The sequence below is a fragment of the Haliotis rubra genome, unplaced genomic scaffold (assembly GCF_003918875.1).
Source record: "Haliotis rubra isolate DU_JTF1 unplaced genomic scaffold, ASM391887v1 Scf927, whole genome shotgun sequence".
Lineage (NCBI taxonomy): Eukaryota > Metazoa > Mollusca > Gastropoda > Lepetellida > Haliotidae > Haliotis > Haliotis rubra.
Genome location: NW_025767665.1, coordinates 113,709 through 138,559, shown reverse-complemented (window position 1 = coordinate 138,559; position 24,851 = coordinate 113,709). Strand labels below are relative to the sequence as shown.

The window sequence follows — 24,851 nt, the reverse complement described above, 5'->3', positions numbered from 1 at the left end:
TGTTTGAGAATAATAGCCTTTGTAGAGTAAGTTCAAGGAGAGAATATGGCTTGACAACGGTATAAGAATCCATACCGAAACGTCGCATCATATATAATAAAGAAGTTGTTATCCATAAACTCTCTTACTTTCTTATAAGCAGATAAGTTGTTAGTAAATAGTATATGCTGTTCAACTTAGGGTCAAAGGTTGCAGGTGCGTGCCCTCTAACCTTAAATGCATTGGGATCTGCGCGCTGATTGGCTGTAACGTGGGTGCGTTTGATAGGATCGGAACGTCTCTTACGCTGAGATTGCAGACAGAAACGGACAGAAAATGAGTATGAATTGGGATTTATTATTGTGTTGTATTGCAACACTGTGTTTTTATAGCGCCAATGCAATATGTGATATGACTGAAGACAAAATCCAAGTCAGCGAATTTGATGTCATTCCGGGTGGACAGAAATTAGGCCACGAAAAACATTGGGTAAGTATATTACTCCCAGTACGTGTCTTGGGTATTTGACTTGTCTTTCCGCTCAAGATGCGGGGCTAATTTGAAATCTTTGTTATTAACACCAGAGACAGACTTTTGTAGGGTAATAGTGCACGACATGAGACTTTTGTTAAATGAATCTTTAAAGGTAAATAATCAATACCTGCCAAATCGATTGTTCATCTTCAACAGGGAAAAATCATAACAATACAGAGTTACGCCCCTTTGACTAGCTTGAAATTCACTTTAGATCTATAATATAATCTTCCTAAAAGTCAAAAGTGACTTAAGAATTTTTGGTGAAACTGTTGGAAGTTTACGCTTGGTGACACCAATCTGTGACCTGAACATATCTGAATATTAGTGGAGTAGTTCAACAGTGTTATTTATTTTGGTGGCAGGGGATTGGTTTTGGCAGGGGACTGATCAGAACCCTTAATTATTCCTTTGGGACTTCTGGTCTAGAAGCCAGACCCCCCAAATGGTGGAAATGTGGTGCAGTTCTGGCGACTGAATGGAATGTGATTTTTCACAATCAGGAATGATTTGGCTTTGATTTAAAGCCAGTTACCGTGTGTGACTACCGTGTAGGGGCCCTTTTAAGGTGCAACATGTCATGTCAGTTATGGCAATATTTTAACAGATAACTGGATGGTTTAATTTAATAACTCTGGTTTGGTTTGACCGATTTTCATAACAAAAAATGTTTTTGAATGCTCCGACCATGATTTAAAATTGTGGACAATAATATTACATATATGCTCATCGCAAAAATATTTTGGTAAGGTCCAAGGTCAGTTTTAATAGAAAGGGCATTTGATGAGAAAATGTGAATTGAACTTTTCAAATTAAAGGTATTTTTTCCAAAATTATGTGTTTCTGATTCAGCTATATCATTTGAAGATCATATATACCTTTGGTTGGCATTGTATTCATGAAAAACCATTAAAAGGCAAAAAAGGTTGGTCCTTTGTATTTAGATTGGCAAAACATAAGATAATTTCAGCTCCATGCTTTACAAAGTATCAACAATACTAAATATGTCGAAGATACTGTTGAACTATCATGCGAATTTGCATTTATTGACATTCTAGCAGAAACAACAATTCAGCTGATGTCAGAAGGAGATATGTTTTGATAAGTGTCAGTATTGCACTGACATGCCGTGAAATCCTTAAAACTGATGGATAATAATAGACATGCTAATGGAAGGTTTTCAATTGACATTATGGTGTTCCGTTTTTTCTGTTTACAATGTGAAATATTACGACTTTGGTTTTCTTTCTTTATTTTACACCAGCAATCATTGATACATTGTAAAAGATATGACACACTGATCAGAAAGGCGTTATGGTATCTTACCACCAAATATACACACAGTCATGTCATCATAACACAAGCAACATTACCTTCATGTCAATTTGTATTTATTGTTCTTAATATTCATAGTGTATACCCAGTTCACATGTTAGTCAATGTCAACATTGTCAAGATCAGGGGAACATGTTTCATGTCCACATCCACATGCCGAAGCATACAACAGGTTCAACCTCTTGCAGCTACACCTTCCTGTACATTGGCGTGTACATGCACAGATATGTTGAAGAAGGTCCTCGGAAACCATTTAGTCTTAACTTATTTCCAACCTTATCACAGAGGAACAGAGGAATATTTGATGAAGATCTATTACGAAAGAAACGTACTGCTTTAAATACAAAACATTAAGTGCCTAGTTTTGTGGACAACTCAATAAGAAATTCCTAGACAATATTCATATAAACATCTTGCTTCTACTGTAACGTTCATAAAAATATGCATACCTCGGTTTTAGTATAATAGTAATATGTAGTGATATACACAAAAGAGTTACACATAGCATGGTCATGACACTATGAGCATCAATCTTCACAAGTGGGATACGATGGCATGCATCAAACAAGTAAGGGAGAAAGATCACCCGATCACATTTGTTCGCTCTTACAACATGGGTTGCTGAAGATCAATTTTGACCCAATAACATATTTGTGAACCTGCCAGAATGGTTAATGAATAAATGCACAGTCAGTCTCGTGATATCTATTGTATATCATTCCAAATGCTATTACTGACAACAGAATGTATGTCGCCAATATCGTTTCTGGTCTCTGGATAAGTCGTACCTCAGAGAGCCAATTGTCAAGCTGCATTTAATTAATATCAGCTATTCCGTACACGCACCTTGAATCGTCTATACATATTGACAGTAGTGAGTGACCTCGTCTAGATGGATACTTAAAGACCACCTGTCGTTCATTTCCCGATTTCCATATATATTGCATGACTACGTTGTCCTTCAAGCAGAGAGTGAATGAACTGACATTAGTTATCGCATCATGGAATTGGTTCACGTGAATCATTATCTGATGCATCGACATTACAACGTCAGCTCTAACATATTGACAGACCTCACCTAGATGAACATTACCAAGTCAGCTGTAGTCACCTGCATTGTTCCAACAGATATAACGAAGCCACCAGCTGTGATCAGCAGAGTGTGTTTCAAATGAAGGACATCTCCTGCTTGCCCAGATCTATATATTTAGTTTCCGAAATACGAATGCTAATATTACTATAGGATTAAGGTTTTTAAATGCGTTTCCCTCCTTGTAAGAACCACATTCGCTCTGTATCACTGGGACCTTACACATGCCAGTAGTCTGTCTCATACTCCAACTTTCGGCCCAACCCCTTCTGTAATGCAATAGTCCAAAATGAAGCCAGTCTAGTTCTGAATCTCTGAACTCACTGGGACTAATTCAGTATATACAGAGTTATATATTGCTATCAAAATTTCCTATTTTCAGAGGCTTCCGCTTGGTATAACGTGCCAGGATCCTGTAATTATGGACCCAAACATGCTCCGGACATGCTTATTGTTTTTTCAAGACCATATCTATGTTTATGAATTTCTCCCACATTAGACAACTGTTGTTAGATCCAACATTAAACTTGCACACTGTGTAGCCTTTTTTTTATGGCATTGGGTTTTGTGCGTACGTTTGTTTATTATTTTCTTTGTTGCATTTGTATTGGCTAGGGCTATTCAAGATGAAATCCACCTAAGCAGGATTAATTGATTTTTTTCTCATTAACACAGTGAGTAGCAAATGAAGAGATCTATTTTTTGTTTGTACCATAAGCTCCCTGTTTTTCCTGGTTACGTCATTGTGTGTGTGTGAGTGCGTGCATGCATGCGTGTGTGTGTGTTGGTCCTGATTGGTGAAATGCCACACAACTACATCATAATCACTATATTTATTCATGGCTAAATTTTCATAATGTTTGCACTGTAAACTGATCAACATGCAGATGCTTGATGGGCATTTAGAAGTTGGAAGGTAACATAACAACGTATGGTATGGATTTACAACTTCTTTATTATTTACAACACAACGTTTCTAGGCTGCTTCTTAGTAGCCGAGAAACGTTGTGTATTTATGATAATGAATATTTGCTTCATATTTTATGGAATACGGAAAGGTTAATCCAAGTACATTGTATATACGATTGCTTGTGCGATCTCTTAATCAGAATGATTATTTTCTTCAATTATCCATGGGGTAGTGGAGATAGAGGAAAGATGGGAAGTATATGTTCAAGGCGTTATTGCGTTGATACGTCCAGACATCCAGATAACCTGCAGCGTTGCTTGAAATCCTAAATCAATACATTTGAAAACAAGCTTACCTAAAAAAAACTTTGAAAAGTAAAACAACACTGTGAGTAATGCAGCTTTAAGCAGGTTCCGATCACAAGTATTTTTACTGATGTTTTGTTTTTCATTGAATGCATGAATCATGAATCAAGAACTGCGCTGTATAATGCATGGATGCGAAACATGTTGCAAACTGTAATGTTGTTGTCAGTGAACTCCCAATAAACCAGGGGAGAGTAATAACATATTGCATAGCCTAAACAACTATCAAACCTCAATGTGAATAACACAATGTGAACCCAGATTTTCTGTGACCATTTTGTTTTAGTACTGGTAACATGAGTCGGAAATTACATCACCTATATTACAATCAAAAGGAATGAATTGGGAATACTGTGTATTTCAGAGGTATATGACGGGTGTGTATGTTTGGTGGTAAGATACCATGACGCCTTTCTGATCAGTGTGTCATATCTTTTGCCAGTGTAAAATAAAGAAATAAAACCAAAACCGTAATATTTCACATTGTAAACAGAAAAAACGGAACACCATAATGTCACTTGTAAACCTTTCATTAGGATGTCATATTATTATCCATCAATTATAAGGGTTTCACAGCATGTCAGTGCAGCTGGAGCGTAAAGTGACACAAATATATACAATATTGATCTCCTTCAGACATCAGTTGAATTGTTGTGTTTCATGCATGCAGTGACAACCAAAGATATGTATAATCTTCAAATGATACACCTGAATTATAAAAAACATAATTTTGGTAAAATTACCTTAAATTTGTAAAATTGATAAAGTTGCAAATAAGTTAAGACTAAATGGTTTCCGTGGACCTTCTTCAACTTCATAACTGTGCATGTAAAAGTCAATGTACAGGAAGGTGTCAAAGAGGTTGAACCTATTGTGTACTTCGGCATGTGGATGTGGACTTGGAACATGTTCCGATGATCTTGACATTGTTGACATTGACTAACATGTCAACTAGGAATACACTATGACTATTAGGAACAATAGACACGAATTGATATGAAGGAAATGTTGCTTGTGTTATGATGACATGGCTGACTCATCATTCTTTGATGAGCAAAGAAAGACATCTGGAATAATAGAATTTTGCATTTAAGAGCTTTCTGTTATGTTGTGTGATTTTAATAACAGTCCAACAGTATCGTCGACATTTGGTATCGTTGACTATGTAAAGCATGGAGCTGTTACTGTTGAACAGACATTATATAATATTTTGCTGATCTAAATACAAAGTACCAACTTTTGTTTCCTTGTAATGGTTCTTCATGCATACAGTGCAAACCAAAGGTATATATGATCTTCAAATGATATAGCTGAATTAGAAAAACATGATTTTGGAAACAATTACCTTTGATTTGTAAAGTTCAACTCATGTTTTCTCATCAAATGCCCTTTCTATTAAAATTGACCTTTGACCTTACCAGAATATTTTTGCGATGAACATATATGCAATATTATTGTCCACAATTTTCAATCATGATCTGAGCATTTCACATCTACTATTTTGATGAAAATCGGTCACTCCAAACCAAAGTTATTAAATTAAACCACCCAGTTATCCGTTAAAATATTGCCATAACTGACATGACATGTTGCACCTTAAAAGGGCCTCTGATGACAACTGGCTTTAAATCAAAGCCAAGTCATTCCTGATTGTGAAAAATCACATTCCATTCGGTCGCCAGAACTGCACCACATTTTCACCAATTTGGTGGTCTGGCTTCTAGACCATTCTACCTCCCAGAGAAATTTTAAGTATTGACTGGAAAAAATTGAATTCAAATAAGACAACGTAATTCCTTCCTTTAATAATATTATTCAATATATTTTGCTGCTCAAGCACATGACGATGAATATTTTGTCTCACTCCATTGGAAAACATTTGCAGACTTTTGTTCTTTTGCCATGCTTTGAACAGATGCCAGTCAAATCGCCCCAGCTACAAAATGCCCCAGCAAATTTGGCCAAAATGCCACAGATTTTTTTTTGTCAAATTGCCCCAGAGGGTAGTCAAAATGCCCCTATTTATTTAAAATGATTAAATATATGCCAAATATGCATAGTGTTTGTCAACCTCGATATTATATCCTTCATTAAATATTTTATAGTAATATTTCAGATAAATATTCCATGAGTAAACTGATAATATTCCTGTATAGACAACACTGTAATACCAATTATGTGCATGTTGTTAATGCTTTTGTCAAGAATTACAAGAATAAAATAAAGTGTTTGTATATGATTATTGGCCGTAAATGCATAGTGTTTTGTCAACTGGGATATTATAATCCTCATGTAGAAATTATTGGGAAATGTCTTTCTTTCAGTTTAACTTTTTACTTTTCTTCTGTATGGCAGGATTGTTCATGAATGAAGAGCATGAAGCTGTTTAAAATGACTTCATATAGAAATATGCTCTTGAGTGAGTTGAGTGAGTGAGTTGAGTTTTACGCCGCACTCAGCAATATTCCAGCTATATGGCGGCGGTCTGTAAATAATCGAGTCTGGACCAGACAATCCAGTGATCAACAGCATGAGCATCGATCTGCGCAATTGGGAACCGATGACATGTGTCAACCAAGTCAGCCAGCCTGACCACCCGATCCCGTTAGTCGCCTTTTACGACAAGCATAGTCGCCTTTTTTAGCAAGCATGGGTTGCTGTAGGGCTATTCTACCCCGGACCTTCACGGGTCAAAATATGCTCTTGAGTGGTGTCCCATGATGAAATTTCCTGTCCCATATTGGATTCATGATATATTTGTTTCATGTCAATCTGCACTCTCATACTTTACATACGTGTAGTTGAGGACAAATTCCTTCACCAAGACATTCATGTGTTCCATAATTTATGATGACGATAATTCACAGTTGATATACATTTACATGCATTAGTAGCTGCAATTTTAACTGGTTTGTTGGGCACAGTTTCTTTTAATATTGCACATTCACATTATCACAATCATTTGGACAACATTCACTGTGATATTTTTAAGATTATTTCCTGAAGTGCACGGTTGACTGGAATGCATAACAAACATGCATTAAAAATAAAATATCATCATATTTATGTTACTTATTAGAGTCAGGTAGGACAGAAAAATACAACCTAATTGATATTCATGTGACCTCCAGTTAGGTTTGCACATTACAAAATTAGTATGTATGATGGACACACTGTATCATTAACAGTGATATATAGTCTCCAGTTTGCAATGATACATAACAATAGATTTCTGTTCACTGAGATACAAATGAAAACTCATGTTTATGTAATTAGTCTTCAATTCTTTTTGTATTTAGCAATATATAAGGCAAAATTAAATTAAATAAATTAAAATGATGATGTAATAGTGTTTAGAATATCTTTCTGTGGGGAGTTCTCTCGTTTCAATTGAAAACATTCATTTTGTTATTGTACCTTTTTGACATAATTAGAACCTAACATTCTATGAGGTTCTTGGGACTCATATAGAAGTTGGTCTTCAAGTATTAGACAAAATATTATGGATGCCAGCTTCTTCTTTATTGTATACACAACGTTTCTCGGCTGTTGTTTTTCCTTGATGAAGGGAGAAGGAAAAGCGCAGAAACATTGTGTAAACAATAACGAAGAAGTTGACATCCTTATACTAACTGTACTGTGTCAATCTCAGGCGAGATAATATAACAGCAAGTTAACCCATATTTCATTGGAATCTTCAAAGTTTATTCCTTAGATAGAGCGGGTAAAAAACTGCAAAACAATACAAAATCTGTAAATAGCTTCCATATAACAATTTGAAAGCTTTTACATGACAAAGGACATACTCCTCATGAACTGAATAATAGATAAACCTCCTTTGAGTGCTATATGTAATAGACAATGTATAAATCAAAACTCTTTTATGGACGCTTCAAACCAATATTTCGAACACATGGCGTGCATACTAATTACGAAATTACCCAGTTGCATTAAATATTACATTTCTTTGTTACTAATGCATTTGCTACTGTTTACTGATAAATTTGTTTACATATAATTGCTGTGAAACTGAAACGCTTACCTGAATCAATGAAAGCGAAGGTGATGGTCACAATAATAGACAGATATTGAGCATATTTGGAAGGGTAAATTGTATTTCATACATTCATACATTATCAAGAATCATCGGTCGCAAGCCGTAAGTTGCACCTCTTGTACACGCATTTGGGTGATTGGCTCCCTAACCGAAACCCAATAAGACCATGCGGTCTGGCCCATCACTTTTTATCTCTCTCCCGGAGAGTTTCAAAACAACTAACACACGGAAAAGAAAAGAAGCGTAAGTAAAATGTGAAAAAGGACAGAGATTAGAATTGGCAACAGAACACTAACATTTTATATTTTTTAACTATTTTAGGACACAATACAATGCAAATATGCCATAATAGACATAACAAAATGACATCATAATTATTGTTCCTAATTGTTCATAACATAATTTCATAATGCTTCAGTTTTTTATATGATCAAATAAATAGTAATTTTTCCTTATCCTGACTCATGCTTATTTGCTTTCTCATTCCTCTCTTCCGAACGGTCAAGTGAAAACTTGTATCCCTTCAATTCCCTTGAAGCGTACGTCCAATCACTCACCCTGAGTTACCTCCCTTTTTCCACCAAACAGGCTCATGACCACCTCATGCCTATAGTTTGGCATGAAATGCATGTGGACCCGTTTTTTTTTGTAAATATCTCTTCATAGCTGACCTACATTGATGAACGTTGACCTTTATGACCCAACACTGCCGCTGTTACAGGTCACTGGCTCCCTCCCTCTGCAAGCAGTTTGCGTTCTGCTGTTTATTTTGTTGACAGTTACATAGACAAATTCTTTAATACACATGCATAAAATCAGTGATTTACAATGTGATTAGGTTGTCTGTTTGTCCACTTGCACAGTTTGAGATCGATTGGGTCATTGGATGAAGATATATTTACAAAAACAGGTCCACATGCATTTCATGCCAAACTATAGTCCTCACTCTCTCCTCTATCACCCAAGCAGACGGTTGGGCGGTCACTTCAGCAGAGCTCCAGATAAGCTTTTGAAACTAAGTGCGTATTTCTAATTTCAAGTGGGCATCTATACTTTTAGATACCCACCATCTTTCTAAAATCCGGGTATTCATTTCAAATACGAAAAACAGGCGGACATTTTATTATTCAATAATAAAATAAGACAATAGCCTCCCAACAATGCTAAATTAAAGCTAAAAGCTAATAAAGCTTTATCCACTTGTGCTGTACAAAATAATATGTATCTTAGTCTACATCCGTTTTGGTGTAAAACAAGATATCAAGATGGCTATTAGATGATAATAGCAGCCATGTCATCACTCTAACACTGATCATTTTGTTTTCAAACCCTTGTCCCCATTGTGTTGTTTCACTTCCACACCGCGAATAGCTAAATTGTTACAAGTTTATTTATTACCAGCAATTGATTCTGATTGTGAAACACAGGACTTGCCTATTAATTCATCTAGCAGTCCTCTAATGAAGTTGTTTTCTGTTTGTACTGCGTGAAAAAATATATTTTACTTTGAGCGTGTGGAAGCTTTCGACAACACTTGCTCACCATTATCAATTTGTTTACAGAAAGAAAACAGCTATTTGAGTGGTCGCTATTTATAGATGGACCAATCAGTGAAGGGTTAAGAAACTGCTATTGGTAGTCTATCTCGAGCTGTTAGAATTATTCAAGACCTTTTTAATCGCGAATATTTAGAGATGGAAAAACTTTAAGTTCGATTGTCTTGAATGATACAATACGCAACATGATTTTGATGTATTGAGTAAATATGCATTGTTATTTTGACATAGTGTAAATGTAATATTTAGTGTGTTTTTCATACGCTGGCAATTATTTTTCTTGCGTATTGCCACTTTTCTATTGCGTATTTTATGCAAATATGTAGCTTATCTGGAGCTCTGCTTCAGGGTCCCTTCGTGGCTTATAACTTAAATTGTTTTGGATATATAGCTCAAATTCTGCCGTGAATGTCTTTATTACAATGTTATTTATCGTATTTGTAACAAAATTTGTATGCATTATGTAGAATCCATATTCCGGTCAATTGACATTCCATATTACACATTAATGCATGCCAAGTTTTAGTATACACCGAGCCTCGCTGTCGTCTCCCACATGGCCGCAACCAGAGCGAGCCATTATGTAGTATGTCTGAAAGCATTAAACAAGATATCATTATACAAGACACTCATCGTTTGTACCAATCTTACATGGTGCCAGAAGCGGGATTATATTCCCAAGATTCATCAGGCGACATTTACAAACGGATGAAGATTAGGATATTTTGTGAGTGTGACTGAAATTTCGAAAGCCGGTCAGCGCGCTTCGAAGTTACAATGGCGGACGGATTCAACCGGCCAAAACCGCTTTCATTTGAAGGTGACATTGCCGAGAACTGGAGACAGTTTGAACAGGAGTTTGACATTTTCCTGGAAGCTGCGCATGGTGATAAGGATGACAAAACGCAGGCATATATCTTCTTGAACATTGCAGGAAAGGAAGCAATCGAAGGGAAAAGTCTTTTACGTGCGGGTTGGCAGAATCAAGGGCAAGCCTACAAGTCCTCAAAGATAAGTTCAGCTTAACTGTGTAAGCCACAGACAAACATTACGTTGGAGCGTTTTCGATTTTCACTTTCGAAATCAGAGCAGAGGTGAACATTTCCAAACTTTCTATACAGATTTAGTGAATAAGTCAAACTCATGCAGCTTTGGCGCTCTCAAAGATGAAATGACCAGGGACAGAATAGTGTGTGGTGTAGATTCGGACAATCTAAGGAAATCTTTGCTGAAAGAAAGTGCTTTAACTTTAGCTAAAGCTGTTACCATATGCACTCTCAACGAAATCACGGAAAAGGGCCTACAAGAACTCACAAACAAATCAACAGCAGAGGTACATGCTATACACGGTGCTAGAAATGAAAGAAGAAAACCACATAAATCTCCTCCTACATGCAGGAACTGCACATACTCACATCCAGTTGGACGTTGCCCAGCACGTGGCAAGAAGTGTCACAACTGTAACAAAATGAACCACTTTGCAAGTGTTTGTAAAGCTCCACACAGTGATAATGAGAATGGAAACCCAAGAAGCAGAGACAGGAGACATGAAAAGCAAACAAAACGCAAGGCAAAGTGAACAGTTCATGACATTGATGAAGAATATTATGAAGACTCTGATAGTGATACTGACAGCTTTCTATTCATAGATTCCCTAGAGGTGGATGGAATTGAGGAGTCGCCACTGGAAGCATATGCCACCGTACATGCAAACAATGAGGAAATAAGGCTTAAAGTTGACACAGGTGCCAAATGTAATGTCTTACCACTATCCTGGTTCAAGAAGGTGAGAGACAAAGAGAAAATCAGCAAACAACACATAGTAACATTGGTCAGCTATGGAGGGAGTTCCTTGAAAACATTGGGAAGAACCCAAATCAAGTGTAGATTCAAAGATAGAGAAGAGCTGCTAACCTTTCATGTCATAGAACAACAGCTCAAGCCTATAGTAGGACTATGTGACAGTGTACGCCTTACCCTTCGACGAGGATGTATACAGTGTGTGTGAACTAACGATGAAAAACACACAAAACTATGAACCACTGACCAAGGCACAGATTATGAAGGGATACCCTACTCTCTTCGACGGAAGACTGGGGAACTTACCTGTAGAATACAGTGCTGAGCTGGACCCCGACATAGTACCTGTGATCAGGGCACCTAGGCGCATTCCTGTGGCAATGCAGGACAAAGTCAAACAGGAGTTAGACTCAATGGTCGAACAAGGAGTGATCACACCACTGACTGAACCGACGGACTGGGTCTCGTCTATGGTGATAGCAAAGAAGAAAAACACAGACAAAATACGGATTTGTATTGATCCAATTGACCTCAACAAGGCTTTGAACCGACAGCACTACCCCATGAGGACAGTAGAAGAAATCATAGCAAGAAATTCTTCACCAAGCTAGATGCATCGCAGGGATTCTGGCAGATTCCATTATCACATGCAACATTGATGTTGACGACGTTCAATACCCCATATGGACGTTATAGATACCTAAGAATGCCGTTTGGCATCACTTCAGCCAGTGAAGTGTTTCAGAAACACATGGACAGTCTATTCAGTGGTCTACCATGTGAAGGTATAATGGATGACCTACTAGTTTTGGGAGAAACAGAAGAACAGCATGACAATAACGTCATCAGAGTACTCAAGAAAGCGGATGAAATAGGAATGAAACTGAACCCGGACAAGTTCAACTTCAAAGGAAAGGAAGTGAGCTATGTTGGTCACATACTGACAGCTGAAGGTGTGAGACCTGACCCTGAGAAGGTCCGAGCAATTGTCAATATGCCAGAACATGAGGGATTGCCGTCACTGCGTAGATTCCTAGGAATGGTTACTTACCTGGCAAAGTTCATTCCCCATCTCAGTGAGTTGGCAGAAAGAGACTACATGGGAGTGGTCCTCCAAATGTAGGACAGCAACTGAAGCAATAAAGAAAGAAATCAGCAACTCAGCTAAGCTGAAATTCTATGATGTTACAAAGCCTGTCACTCTAACATGTGACGCTTCCAAGAGTGGATTGGGTGCAGCAGTAATCCAGGAAGGACATCCAATAGCCTATGCGTCCAAATCCATGACGAAATCGCAAACAAACTATGCTCAAATCGAGAAGGAGTTGCTAGCAATCCTCTTCGCCTTTGAGAAGTTTCATGATTACATTTATGGCAAAAGAGTTACAGTTGAAACAGACCATCAACCACTCATTACCATATGCAAGAAACCACTGTTTGCAGCACCAGCAAGGCTACAACGCATGCTACTAAAACTACAGCAGTATTCCATTGATCTGGTATACAAGAGAGGGAAGGACTTAATAATTGCCGACACACTCTCACGAGCATACTTAGAAGATACCTCTAACAATGAAGAAGAGTTTGAGGTATTGACAGTTCTGCCCATGACAGAACAGCGAACAGAGCAGCTGCAACGGGAAACAGCCGAAGATCAACTAATGCAACTGCTGAGCCGTTACATATACTACGGATGGCCAGAATACAGGAAAGATGTACACCCAGATGCCAAACCATATCACTCATTCAGGGACGAGCTCGCTGAATACTCAGGAATTATATACAAAGGCGAGAAGATTGTGGTACCTCCAAGTCTGAGGACTGAATACATGGAACAAGTACACAAAGGCCACATCTCAGCCCAAGCATCCAAGAAGAGGGCTAGAGAGTTCCTATATTTGCCAGAAATCAACCGTGACATCGACAGACTTACCACACTGTGCCAGATTTGCAACAGCTGCAAAACACACCAGCAGAAAGAGCCGCTAAAACAACACAGTGTTCCAGAGAGACCCTGGCAAGCTGTAGCAACAGACCTTTTTACATGGAAAGGAAAGAATCATCTTGTGTCAGTTGGCTTACTCCGGATGGTACGAGATCAACACACTAGACACCACAGTTTCAACCACGATCATCAGGAAACTGAAAAGCCATTTCGCTCGTTTCGGAATACCAGATGTACTATATTCCGACAATGGCCCACAATACACCTCAACAGAATTCTCTGAATTTGCATCAACCTTGGGGTTCAAGCACAAAACCAGCAGTCCTAATTACCCACAAAGCAACGGACTCGCAGAACGCGCGGTGAGATCAGCCAAAAGCCTTCTTGAGAAGTGTGACATGGACAGAACAGACCCATATCTAGCAATACTGAATCAGCGCAACACACCAAGAGATCCAATTTTGGGATCCTCGGCTCAACGACTGATGGCGAGACGGACTAAAACACAGCTCCCCATGTCAAAAAAACTACTTGAACCTTCTCTCAAGGATCCACAAGTAATCAGAAACAGGCTGCTGAACATCGGACAACATCAAAAACAACAATACGACAAAACAGCAAAACCACTGGGACAACTCATTCCAGGTGACAAAGTTAGATTACAGTCAGAAAAGGGTTATGACAAACAAGGAGTTGTAAAAGACATGCAGGACACACCAAGGTCCTACGTTGTTGAATCGGATGGCAGAACATACCGGCGCAACAGAAGACACCTACTTATAGTGCCTGAAGATCTCAAGAAGAGACAATGCTACACATCTCCACAACAAAAACAACAGATAGAACCACAACAAAGGCATCAGCTGGAGGAGCAAACACCTTCCAAACCATCGCCAGTGAAATCGCCCAGCAAACCACCACCTGTGAGAACACCCATCAAACCACCACCGGTGAAATATGCAGCAACGACATCGCCAAAGTCCCACATCGACCACACATCCCCAGCTGCAACAAAACCTACTCTAACAAAAGTGGAAGAATAGTGCAAGAGGAGTGGAAGAATAGTGCAACCCAACCCAAGATATGCATATTAATCAGAAACAGACACTGTTCAACAGCTGTTCAAAGTCTGTGTTCAATGTTCCAGTTATGTTAATGAAGAGTTTGATTTGAACTTTAAAGTTTACAGTCGTTCCTATCATAAATTGTGCTTGGTGCTAAACATAACAAACTGTAAAAACAATTTAAGCAAAGTGACCGAGAAAGACATTAATAGTCCATGGTTTCGCTATCATGGCCACTAGTGTATGCTAGTCAAAACAGAACTCTGCAGATAACCTTGCCAAACAACAAGTGCCAAGTTTGCTATTATGTTCAAGCATAATCGCAAATCTCATCGTTAGTTTTCTAACAGCCCTCTTACTATATAATACTATATTATTCTTACAATATTGTAAATCACTTAAAAAGAAAGGGAGATGTAGAATCCATATTCCGGTCAATTGACATTCCATATTACACATTAATGCATGCCAAGTTTTAGTATACACCGAGCCTCGCTGTCGTCTCCCACATGGCCGCAACCAGAGCGAGCCATTATGTAGTATGTCTGAAAGCATTAAACAAGATATCACGACACTCATCGTTTGTACCAATCTTACACATTATGTCAAATCAATTCACGTTTTCCCTCCGTTTCCAGATGACTGTTTGTTTACATTTTACAGTGTAAACATTTATCCATTAGGTCTCAGTGCTTGATTCACACCCTGGGTGTACTTCTATGGCTCTATGGTTTACGGTTTGATTATGCCTTTGATGCTTGATTATTGTATATTGTATTGTTTGAATTTATGACTTCATATACTGTTTGAATTGTGAATTTTGACTTGTAAATTCTTTCACATGTGAGTTGAAAATTTGATACTAAAGTCAGGTCCAACCAGCCTGCATTGAGGAGGTGGTGCAGTCTCTGGTGTTATGAGTTGTTGCAACTACGTCTACTGAGAGCCGCTCTGGTCTATGATGTCGTCCCAGTCGATGTCCGCGCCGTCTCCTGTACGGGAGAAGGTAACTCCACATACTTCAAGTAAGAGAAAGTCCCTCTGGCAGAGACGTCATCACAGCATAAGAAACCTCGGGTGGCCTCTTCATGGAAGCAGTCCTCATCATCCAGGCAGTCTTCTAGATCTTCCCACTCAGCAAGATTTTCGAGGCTCCTATGCAGCGATCTTCAAGAGATGTCAGGGCACCTGGTGCTGAAGCAGATGTCTCCAGCTTTCCTGGTCCCCTGAGGTCTTCCTGGTGGCATCACAGAGATCTTCCAGTGTTGAGAACCTGTCAGCTCAGATCAGAAGTATGACGTCACCGATGTCGTCGTCGCAGTCTACCCCTTGCAGTGATGCTGTTAGATCTTCGGGGTCGGCGCACCTCCCTGCTAGCAGTCTACCGAGGCCGTTGCAGATCCTGAGGCAGCAGAAGTCAGCTGAGAACCCGTTAGCATTTGAGAACAATACCCTGTCGGCGATGTGTACAGATAAGTTCGTAGCAGTCATCCTGCTGCAGCGTCTGTCGACCAACGCAGAGGTCTTCAACACAGAAGACTTTGCTGCCACCATCACCCGTAGGGTGATCCAGGACATGGAGAAGAGATTGGAACTGGAGAAGAAGCGGAAAGCTGATGAAGGCAGCGTTGCAGTGGGCGAGACGGCGACAGACAACGCAGACTGGTCCTTTACCACATCGACAGCAGTCAATGCAGACGATACACATCAGGGTCTGGTAGCTGATGAGGGGCATCCATCTTCACTGATGCTGAGGTGCTGTCTTGGGTGGCTGACGGCCTCCCGATTTCGTCCCCGTCCAGATGCTCCAATCCGTCCGAGACATATTGTATGCAGGAAGACGACTTCAACTCGATTACCCTCCCGCCAATGAAGCCCATCACCCATGTAGCAGACAACCTGAAAGCAGCCATTAACAAGGCTTCGAAGACGCAGGGGCAGCACACTCCACCGTTCAGTGCGGTGGTTCCGGCATCTCAACATGGACCACTTTGCCAAGGCGTCTGAGATAGACGAAGCCTTCTACCTGGCCTCAGACTTGAAGTCTTGCAGCTACAAGGTAGAAGATAAGAAGCTTGATACGACAACCTGGAGTGTGTTCTTCTGGTTAGCGAGGTCCAGGGCCATCAACGAGGCGCTGCTGTGTGGCTTCAAGCATCCCAAGTCTACGTTAGTTATCCAGCGCAAAGACCAGGGTGCCGTTGTACAAAGCGATCTTTGCGGTAAGGTGACCGTAACTCCCATACCTTAACATAGACTTAAGGTAACCTTAGCGCTAAGGTTGTTTTGTACAACGGCACCCAGGAGTTTATCTCCGATCACTTGGCCTTACTACGATGCCAGGGGTTGCTGAGTTCCGGTACATGGCCAGATGTCTACACTAAGCCGCTACTACGGAAGCCTTGGGCACCGCCTACACTGTTTGATGGCGGTATCCGGCAGCTATCCCGTAAAGTATCACAAGACTCCAAGGACTTGATGTCCAAGGATCAAGACTGTCTAGATGATGAACAACATGGTTTGTCAATCAAGTCAGCGCAGTCAACTATGGTCCCACTTCTCTGGCATACAGTGGTCCAAGGAGAAGAAGTTCCCAGCTACACGCAGCGGCAACTCAGGGTCTTTCCGTAGTTCCAGTAACACCAGAAGCTACTCTGGCTGTGGACGGTCCTATTATTGAAGTGCAGGTTTGGAACTACTGGTCCCTTCCACCTCCAGCCGTTCCTGTACAACCGTCAACCGTGGGTGGACGTCTGGGTCTCTACTGGAAAAATTGGCGAGTACTACAAAACCACTACGTCATAGAAGTTCTTCAAGAGGGCTACAATATCCAGTTGCAGTGGACGCCGCCAGTGGACGCCGCCAACCTTTGGTCTTCCGGTATCCACAGTTACAGCAAGACAAGCTGACCGAGGCCATCGACATGTTAGTATCGAAGGAAGTTGTAGAGGTCGTCAATCATCACACGCCCGGAGATTACTCTCCAATTTTCCTAGTACCCAAAAAGAACTCCAAAGAGAAGTTTTGACTCATCTTCAATATGAAGAGCTTCAACAGAGATTACCTGTTGAGACCAGAGAAGTTCAAGATACTGCATCTACCTCAGCTGAGACATCTCATCCGACCCAACGACTTCATGGCCAGCATAGATCTGCAAGACGCTTACTTACACATCCCGATGCATCCAGAATCACGGAAGTACCTACGGTTCCTGTTTGAAGGGCAACACTACCAGTGGAAGGTCCTGCCCTTGTCAATTTCGTCAGGCCCTGTGGTTATTTATGCAAATCACCAAACCGATCATTGCATATCTCCATCAGAGGGGTCTACGCAGTGCCTTCTATCTACCTAGAGGAAGGCATCCAGGCGCATCAAGAAGCAGATCAACTCAGACAACAGTTGCATTTTACGATCAACCTGCTGACACATCTGGGCTGGCTGGTGAATCTTCAGAAGTCAGAGTTGGAGCCTGGTTCCAGACGACCGATGGCACAGCATCCAGTCATGCATACCAGATGCCCTCAACTCTCCACTGGACTTAAGAATGTGGCAGCAACTCTTGGGTCTATTGACGTCGGCTCAAGCTCTCACATGCAGAGGAAGATTGCAGCTGCGGCCGCTACAGCACTTTCTGATAGCTCATCCAGACGATGTCCCAAGGTTCACCATCCCACAACATCTAAAGAAGTTCCTGCTTTGGTGGACAGTAAGATCACATGTTTGCAGCAGAACCTGTTTGAGAGAGCCAGCTTAAGACCTTCATCTCTATGTGGATGCAACCCTCCACGGATGGTGGCACATTTCAACGACAAGATTACAGCAGGGCAGTGGTCACAAACAGAAAGGGGTCTGCACATCAACAAGCTAGAAGTGAAAGCAGTAATAGAAGCAGTGCAACACAGAGCAGCGCAGTTAAGAGATCAGGTCGTGATGATACACAAGGACATCTGGACGTTGGCCTTCTACATCAATCTGCAGGGGTCAACGAGATCAGCGCCACTGCTTCATCTAACGTTCCAGCTGTTTGACACCGCAGACGACAGTAACCTGAGGATGAGGGCCTGCCACATCCCAGGGGCAAAGAACGTCTTAGCAGACGCTCTATCCAGACCAGTACGTCCGTCTCCCACAGAGTGGAAGTTACATCCAGAGACCTTCTAGTGGGTAACAGCAGAACTTGGCCATCCTCTCATCAACCTGTTTGCGCCCCATTTCAAACATCAGGTGACAATATTCGTCTCGCCAGTGCCAGACCTGCTGGCATGGGCTGTCGACGCCCTAACCATATCCTGGGAAGGACTGAACGCTTACACCTTCCCCCCACCGATCCTGCTACCACAAGTGCTACCATCAGTCAGACGATGGTCCTACAACTGACTTTGGTCACACCTTACTGGCCAGCAAGACTATGACTCCCAGACCTCATAGATGAACACGGCGAACCAGAACTACGACTTCCAGACTGACCGAACCTACTCGTCCACCCTCACACCAAGCAGCAACACAGCAACCCAGAAGTGTTCCAGTTACATGTATGGAGCATATCACGTACTAGAGCAGCCAAGGCAGTGACTTTGGCTTTACGTAGATCTACATGTAACTTGTATGATGACAAGTGGAGAAGCTTTGGCCATTATGCTGTTTGGCAGGGGTTCACAGCCATAAAAGCGACACACCTACAAGTAGCAGACTACCTGTGTCATTTGAGGTCTACTAGACATCTAAAGGGTTCTATATTGTCAACCTACCTAGCGGCAATCAGCTCGGTCACTGACCAAGGTGCCTAGTGGCCCTGCTGAGATCTTTCAAGTTAGAAAATCAACAACAGAAGTTCAGAGCACCAGCATGGGATCTCAACATAGTATTGCAGCACCTCATCAGTGATGTATATGAGCCGCTGACGCAGACAACATTTGTGTTGATTCGACACAGGAGAAAGGGCGGCAGTCCATGTAGGCCTTAGATGGGACTTCATCGCCAAGAACCAGCTACTAGGCCAACCTGATCGTCAGTTCCACATTCTGGTACTATCAACTATCTTTGGTCCAGATGACATACAAGATCTGTCCTTATGCCCGGTCAGAGCTCTGAAGATCTACTTGCAGAGATCTGTTACGAGAAGGACGTTCAAGTGTGTATTCATCCCACTATCACCCGCTATGACTGTAGAAGTCTCCCGTACCACAGTCTCCTTTTGGATCAGAGCAGTGATCCTAAGAGCCTACCAAGCAGCAGGGTTAGAGCCTCCAAGAGCATCAAACCCACATGAAGCTAGAGCATTGGCCTCGACACTGGCCCTACATGGAAACTGCTAGATATCATCTATAATGGAAGGCTGCTTTTGAAAGTCAGACACTGTCTTCGCTAACCACTATCTAAGAGACATCTCGCCAAAAGACTTGCCAGGGATACATCAGTTCGGGCCGTTTGTCAGCGCGTGAGTGATACATAGACTCAGTTTTGGTAAAGTTCTTGCCTTAACAGATGGGTTGCGGTACCAGTTTCAGTAGTAGTCCTTACCGTAACACATTGGGTCATTCCAGATATCTAGACAACTAGGTGTCTAGTTATACTAAATCCACAAAACCTAGAGTTTACTTCTGATATATATGTATATGAAGGTGGTCCCCCGATGAGCATCAAGAAAAATGTAAGTTAGCCGCAGAAGAAAAAATTCCTAGGCGGTATATATATTAAGCGAACGCTGACATGAATACAATTATGTAGGGAATCACATAGGTGGCTGACCCACCACCGATTCCGTCGGATTCAGTAAGCAAATAACCATGAGTCAGGATAAGGAAAAATATGTAATTTTTATGATAAAATTGGTATTTTATACTCATCCTGACTCATGAGATGAAGCCCTCCCAACCGTCGCCTGTCACCACTCGGGTTTCCCTGTAAACTTGCGTGGGGCAATAGTCGGAGAGAGTGAGGACTAGGCATGAGGTGGTCACGTGCCTCTTTTGGCGGGAAAAAGGGAGGTAACTCAGGGTGAGTGATGGTATGTTCGCTTCAAGGGAATTGAAGGGATTCAAGTTTCCACTTGACCGTTCGGAAAAGAGGAATGAGAAAGCAAATAGGCATTAGTCAGGAATGAGTATAAAATATCAATTTTATCATAAGAATTACATTTTGTTTAAAAAATCCCTTTTGAATATATCCTGTTTAATAGACAAAATATTCCTTTTTCAGGATGGCATAAATTTCTCCTGTAACTTTACATATCAAGCTCAAGGTGGCACAAAAGAGGTATTGGTACTATTTATTGCTAAAATTGATGTAATTATGATGTACAATGATCTTGAGTTTCAAATAATGAGTAGTCACAATATGGCTGAAATTTTGCCGATGTAACTTAATTTTACCTCACTCACTCACTTAAATCATGAGAGATGAGTAGTGAAAAAAGAAGCTCAAATATCCTCAAGCAATTAACCCTGCTCTGCCATTGTAAAACATTAACTTCAATGTGGTCTTTAGTCATTTTCAAAGGGGTTGGGGGTGGTTTTGAACCCCCTGAACCCCCCCTTCTGGATCCGCCACTGCTGTGTGACCAAATACCCGATAAAGATTAGCTTGGCAACATGAAACACAAAGATTATTTTCTCCATGAAGACTTCACTGTGGTGTGTTTTGTTTTCAAGTCCTGGCTGATGGGGCTAAGCATGAATGCTGACAACACCAAGTTCTCGTGTTCTGTAGAGAGACCTGGAAGCTCCTCCTATCTGTTTTTCCAGTCGTTTAGAATGATGGTGGGAGGAGTTCAGGCTGTGGGGGCAGAGGTCAAGGTAAATAATTTCTCTATATTTGAAAACAAGTTTTCAGATGAAAAGGAGTATTGATTTATGATTAAATTGGAAACAGCACTGAATTTTTGTGACTGTGATCGCATATGATGTTTTATTTTTTATATTTTTGTAATGGAGTCACTTGTTTGCAGTATTGTTCCCAACAGTTACCGTTGCTTCTCCACTATAAAAGCAGTTCATTATATCTGACTCAATAGATTATTAATAGGAAAAATAAGTTATCCTATGTTAAAAATCTTTTGTGTACTCTGTCTGACAGGGCTCAGACCATTCGCCTCTAAACCCTGAAGAGTATGTCATGGTTGAGTCCTCTAGCTCAGGTAAGTCCACTTATATATGATTAAGTCCAAATGTTATATTTCTTTGTAAAGAACACATTCTGTTCCTTTTTGTGGCTGAGCCTCCATACGGATTTGAACCTACACTCTCAAAGTGAGGCATCAAATCACCAGCACACAACAATCTAACTCACTCAGTCTCGAGTAAATGGTAGTCTAGATCACATACCGGTACATAGTGTCCCTCACTGACAAGAAACACGTGAAGAACCAGGTTAGAATTGATCTTCACTAACCCATCCTTGTCGTAAGAGGCGACTAGCGGTATCTGGTGGTCATGCTGGCTGACTTGGTTCACACATGACATTGTATCCCAATTGCATAGATTGATGCTCATGCTATTGATCACTGGATTGTCTGGTCCAGACTCGATTGTTTACAGACCGCTGCCATATAGCTGGAATATTGCTGAGTGTGGCGTAAAACTAAACTCACTCACTCACTGACAAGAGTAGGTTGGCATGGTTCCAATTGCTATGAATACACCTGGAGACCTTGATACTAAAGATACTTTTAATATGAAGCATTGTTTTGCTGGACAGTACAGTTACTATTACAATGGTACCATGGACAGCAAGAGCAAGACTTGTACTTTTCTCATAATAGACAATCTTACAGTTAAAATCCACCACTGAGTATAATGTTGTTGCCATTTCAGTCTCTCAGGTGGATGGAAAGTTCAAGAGCATGCTGGGACGTGTTGAGTTGTGTGCGGTCAAGCCCAAGCAGGAGTTATGAAGAGTTCGTCGGATTATTGCAAACACAACTCTCTTCTTTTTCTGACTGAAGTCAATTGCAGTCAAGTGTGACAGCATCAAGGACACGGTGTAGCAAAGTGACCAGGTCTGTGACAGGGCCATTCTGTCATAAGGTTAACAAAAACCTGTGATAATGTGACTTCCTTACAGGAACATTGATGTGGGTTTATTGTATTAGGAAACCACAGGTTTAAAGAATCCATTGGTGTCTAAATATTCATGGTTATAGATGAAAACAAATTACATGATTTTGAATTCACAGTTACAAATAATAACAGGTTGATTTTTATTAAGTTCAGCAAACTACTGCTTGAGTGAGTGAGTGTAGTTTTATGCTGCTTTTAGCAATATTCCAGCAATATTACAGCAGGGAGACACCAGAAAGAGACTTCACACATTTAACCCATGTGGGGAATTAAACCCGGGTTTTCGGGATGATGAGCGAAAACTTTAACCACTAGGCTAGCCCACCGCCTGGACTCCTGATTGAAATCTAGTCGGCTGAAAACTCAATACGCCCAAACCACCGCAAACCATATGCTATAAAGCATAAGTAGCATGGGTGGCTCCGTGGTATAAGGGACTACTGGGTACCCCTCCCTTTGCTGTCGGGATATACTTCAGATCCCAAATGCACCCAATCCTTCATCAGTGAGACCCATTCAAAGTCATGTGGGTTTCACCAAGTCACTTGTCGATTGAGCTGAAATGAAACACTCTATGATCCTTCACGGATCACAGAGTTCTGTTTCATCAAGTGTGGTATGAAATTCGGACAGTGTGGTATTTCGTTTCAGGTGTTAAACTAACTCCTACTCATAAACACATACTGTAATTTAAACAGAGTTATCTAACAGTTGTTGAGGGTTTTCAATATGAACAGACTGTGAACCTGTTTTAAGTATTTCGTGAGCACTAGCTGCGGGTTGTCCTTGATGTGCCGTCAGCTTCCTGGAGTTGTCTTTAGCCAGAGTTGTTGGTTGTTTCTGTTGAACTCTGTTTTACATGTGATATTTTGACCAAATGACTGTCATTGTTTTTGGCTTGGCTTGTATGCTATTTTAGTTTTAGGATTTCTTTTATCTGCCAGTTGCTTGGTATTGCAGAGGAAATTCTATTTTCTCATCATTTATGTTACAAAACCTTGTATTTCAAATAGCTGAAATGATTCAAACTAAGTGCCTTTGGCTTGCAAACAGGGAAAACCTTGTTGTGATGTTCAAAATTGGATTATCTTAATGTTATTATTTTTCTAGAATTTGAGGAATTGGGAATGTTTAACGTCAAATTGGAATTTTTTAACTGTCATTTGCTGCAGACTTGGGCAAATATCGGTTTCTAAGCACCCTCGATGAATCTTTGATTTTGTTTGCAATTTCATTTGAAACTTAATGTGTCTGTGGCAACAAAAGCACACTGGAAAATATTTCTGTGTTTTCGGTTTGCGTAAAGTATTCTCATACTTATGTTTTGGTTTGTTAGTAATTATTGTGTAAGTGTGCACACTCATGTGTATGAATAATCCGACAGGGCACCTGTGCACTGTTCAACTGTAAACTTTATGATACTGCTTACTAAATAACATTGGAATAGGTGATATCTGTTTCACCTGTTTGTTTCGCTGTAGAAACAGCTACATTTGTGCAGTAACTTGTGGCAAGTCTTCATGTGGTGACACAGCTTTCAGAGCCGGGTAGTTAGCTAATGGGAGGGATTATTTGGTTGTTTTCACAACAACCAAAACTTGGACCATTTTTTTTAAAATTCAATTGTAATTCCAGTTGAAATGTTACTTTGCTTACCTACTGGTCAATAAGTAAAAACTAGTTAAAGTCCAGAACTAGTAGTTTTTCACCAAATGTATATCCAAATGAGTTTGACATGTCCTATAGTGTCCATCTTGTACGTGATGTTGTGAAAGTTTAGAAGTCATTCTGTAAATATTGGAATCATGTATGGCTTTAAGTTTCGTCATTTTATCAAAGATTTTAAAGAGTTTGCACATAGTGGACAGTATGTATGTTACTTTGTGTCATCACTTCACTTTTTGCGTGAGAATCTAGTGATTGAAGTCGAAAACATTGATCTTTGGTTGTGAAACATTTTTTAGAGCTTAGAGGGACTACACTCCCTATAGAGTCTAGAGACATTGTCAGAGGTACAGATAAGCTGCATATCTACATAAATTACACAAATATTTATGTGAAAACTCAAGTCCTATTAAGTCTGTTGCGTACACGTATGCCTGAAGTTGTGTAAATACTCAATAAATTTGATCTTACGTGCGTAAGAAAAAAATAACACC

At 40.4% G+C, this 24,851-nt stretch overlaps 1 protein-coding gene across 1 annotated transcript; it reads left to right on the top strand.

The window, feature by feature from the left end:
* Positions 1–234: 234 nt before the first annotated feature.
* On the top strand, positions 235–24,364 carry LOC124264475 (myeloid-derived growth factor-like). The gene is made up of 5 exons (XM_046699214.1): positions 235–468; positions 20,834–20,890; positions 21,286–21,429; positions 21,710–21,770; positions 22,447–24,364. The coding sequence occupies exons 1-5, from the start codon at positions 316–318 to the stop codon at positions 22,524–22,526; spliced, it is 495 nt and encodes a 164-aa protein (XP_046555170.1). The 5' UTR covers positions 235–315; the 3' UTR covers positions 22,527–24,364.
* Positions 24,365–24,851: the final 487 nt, after the last annotated feature.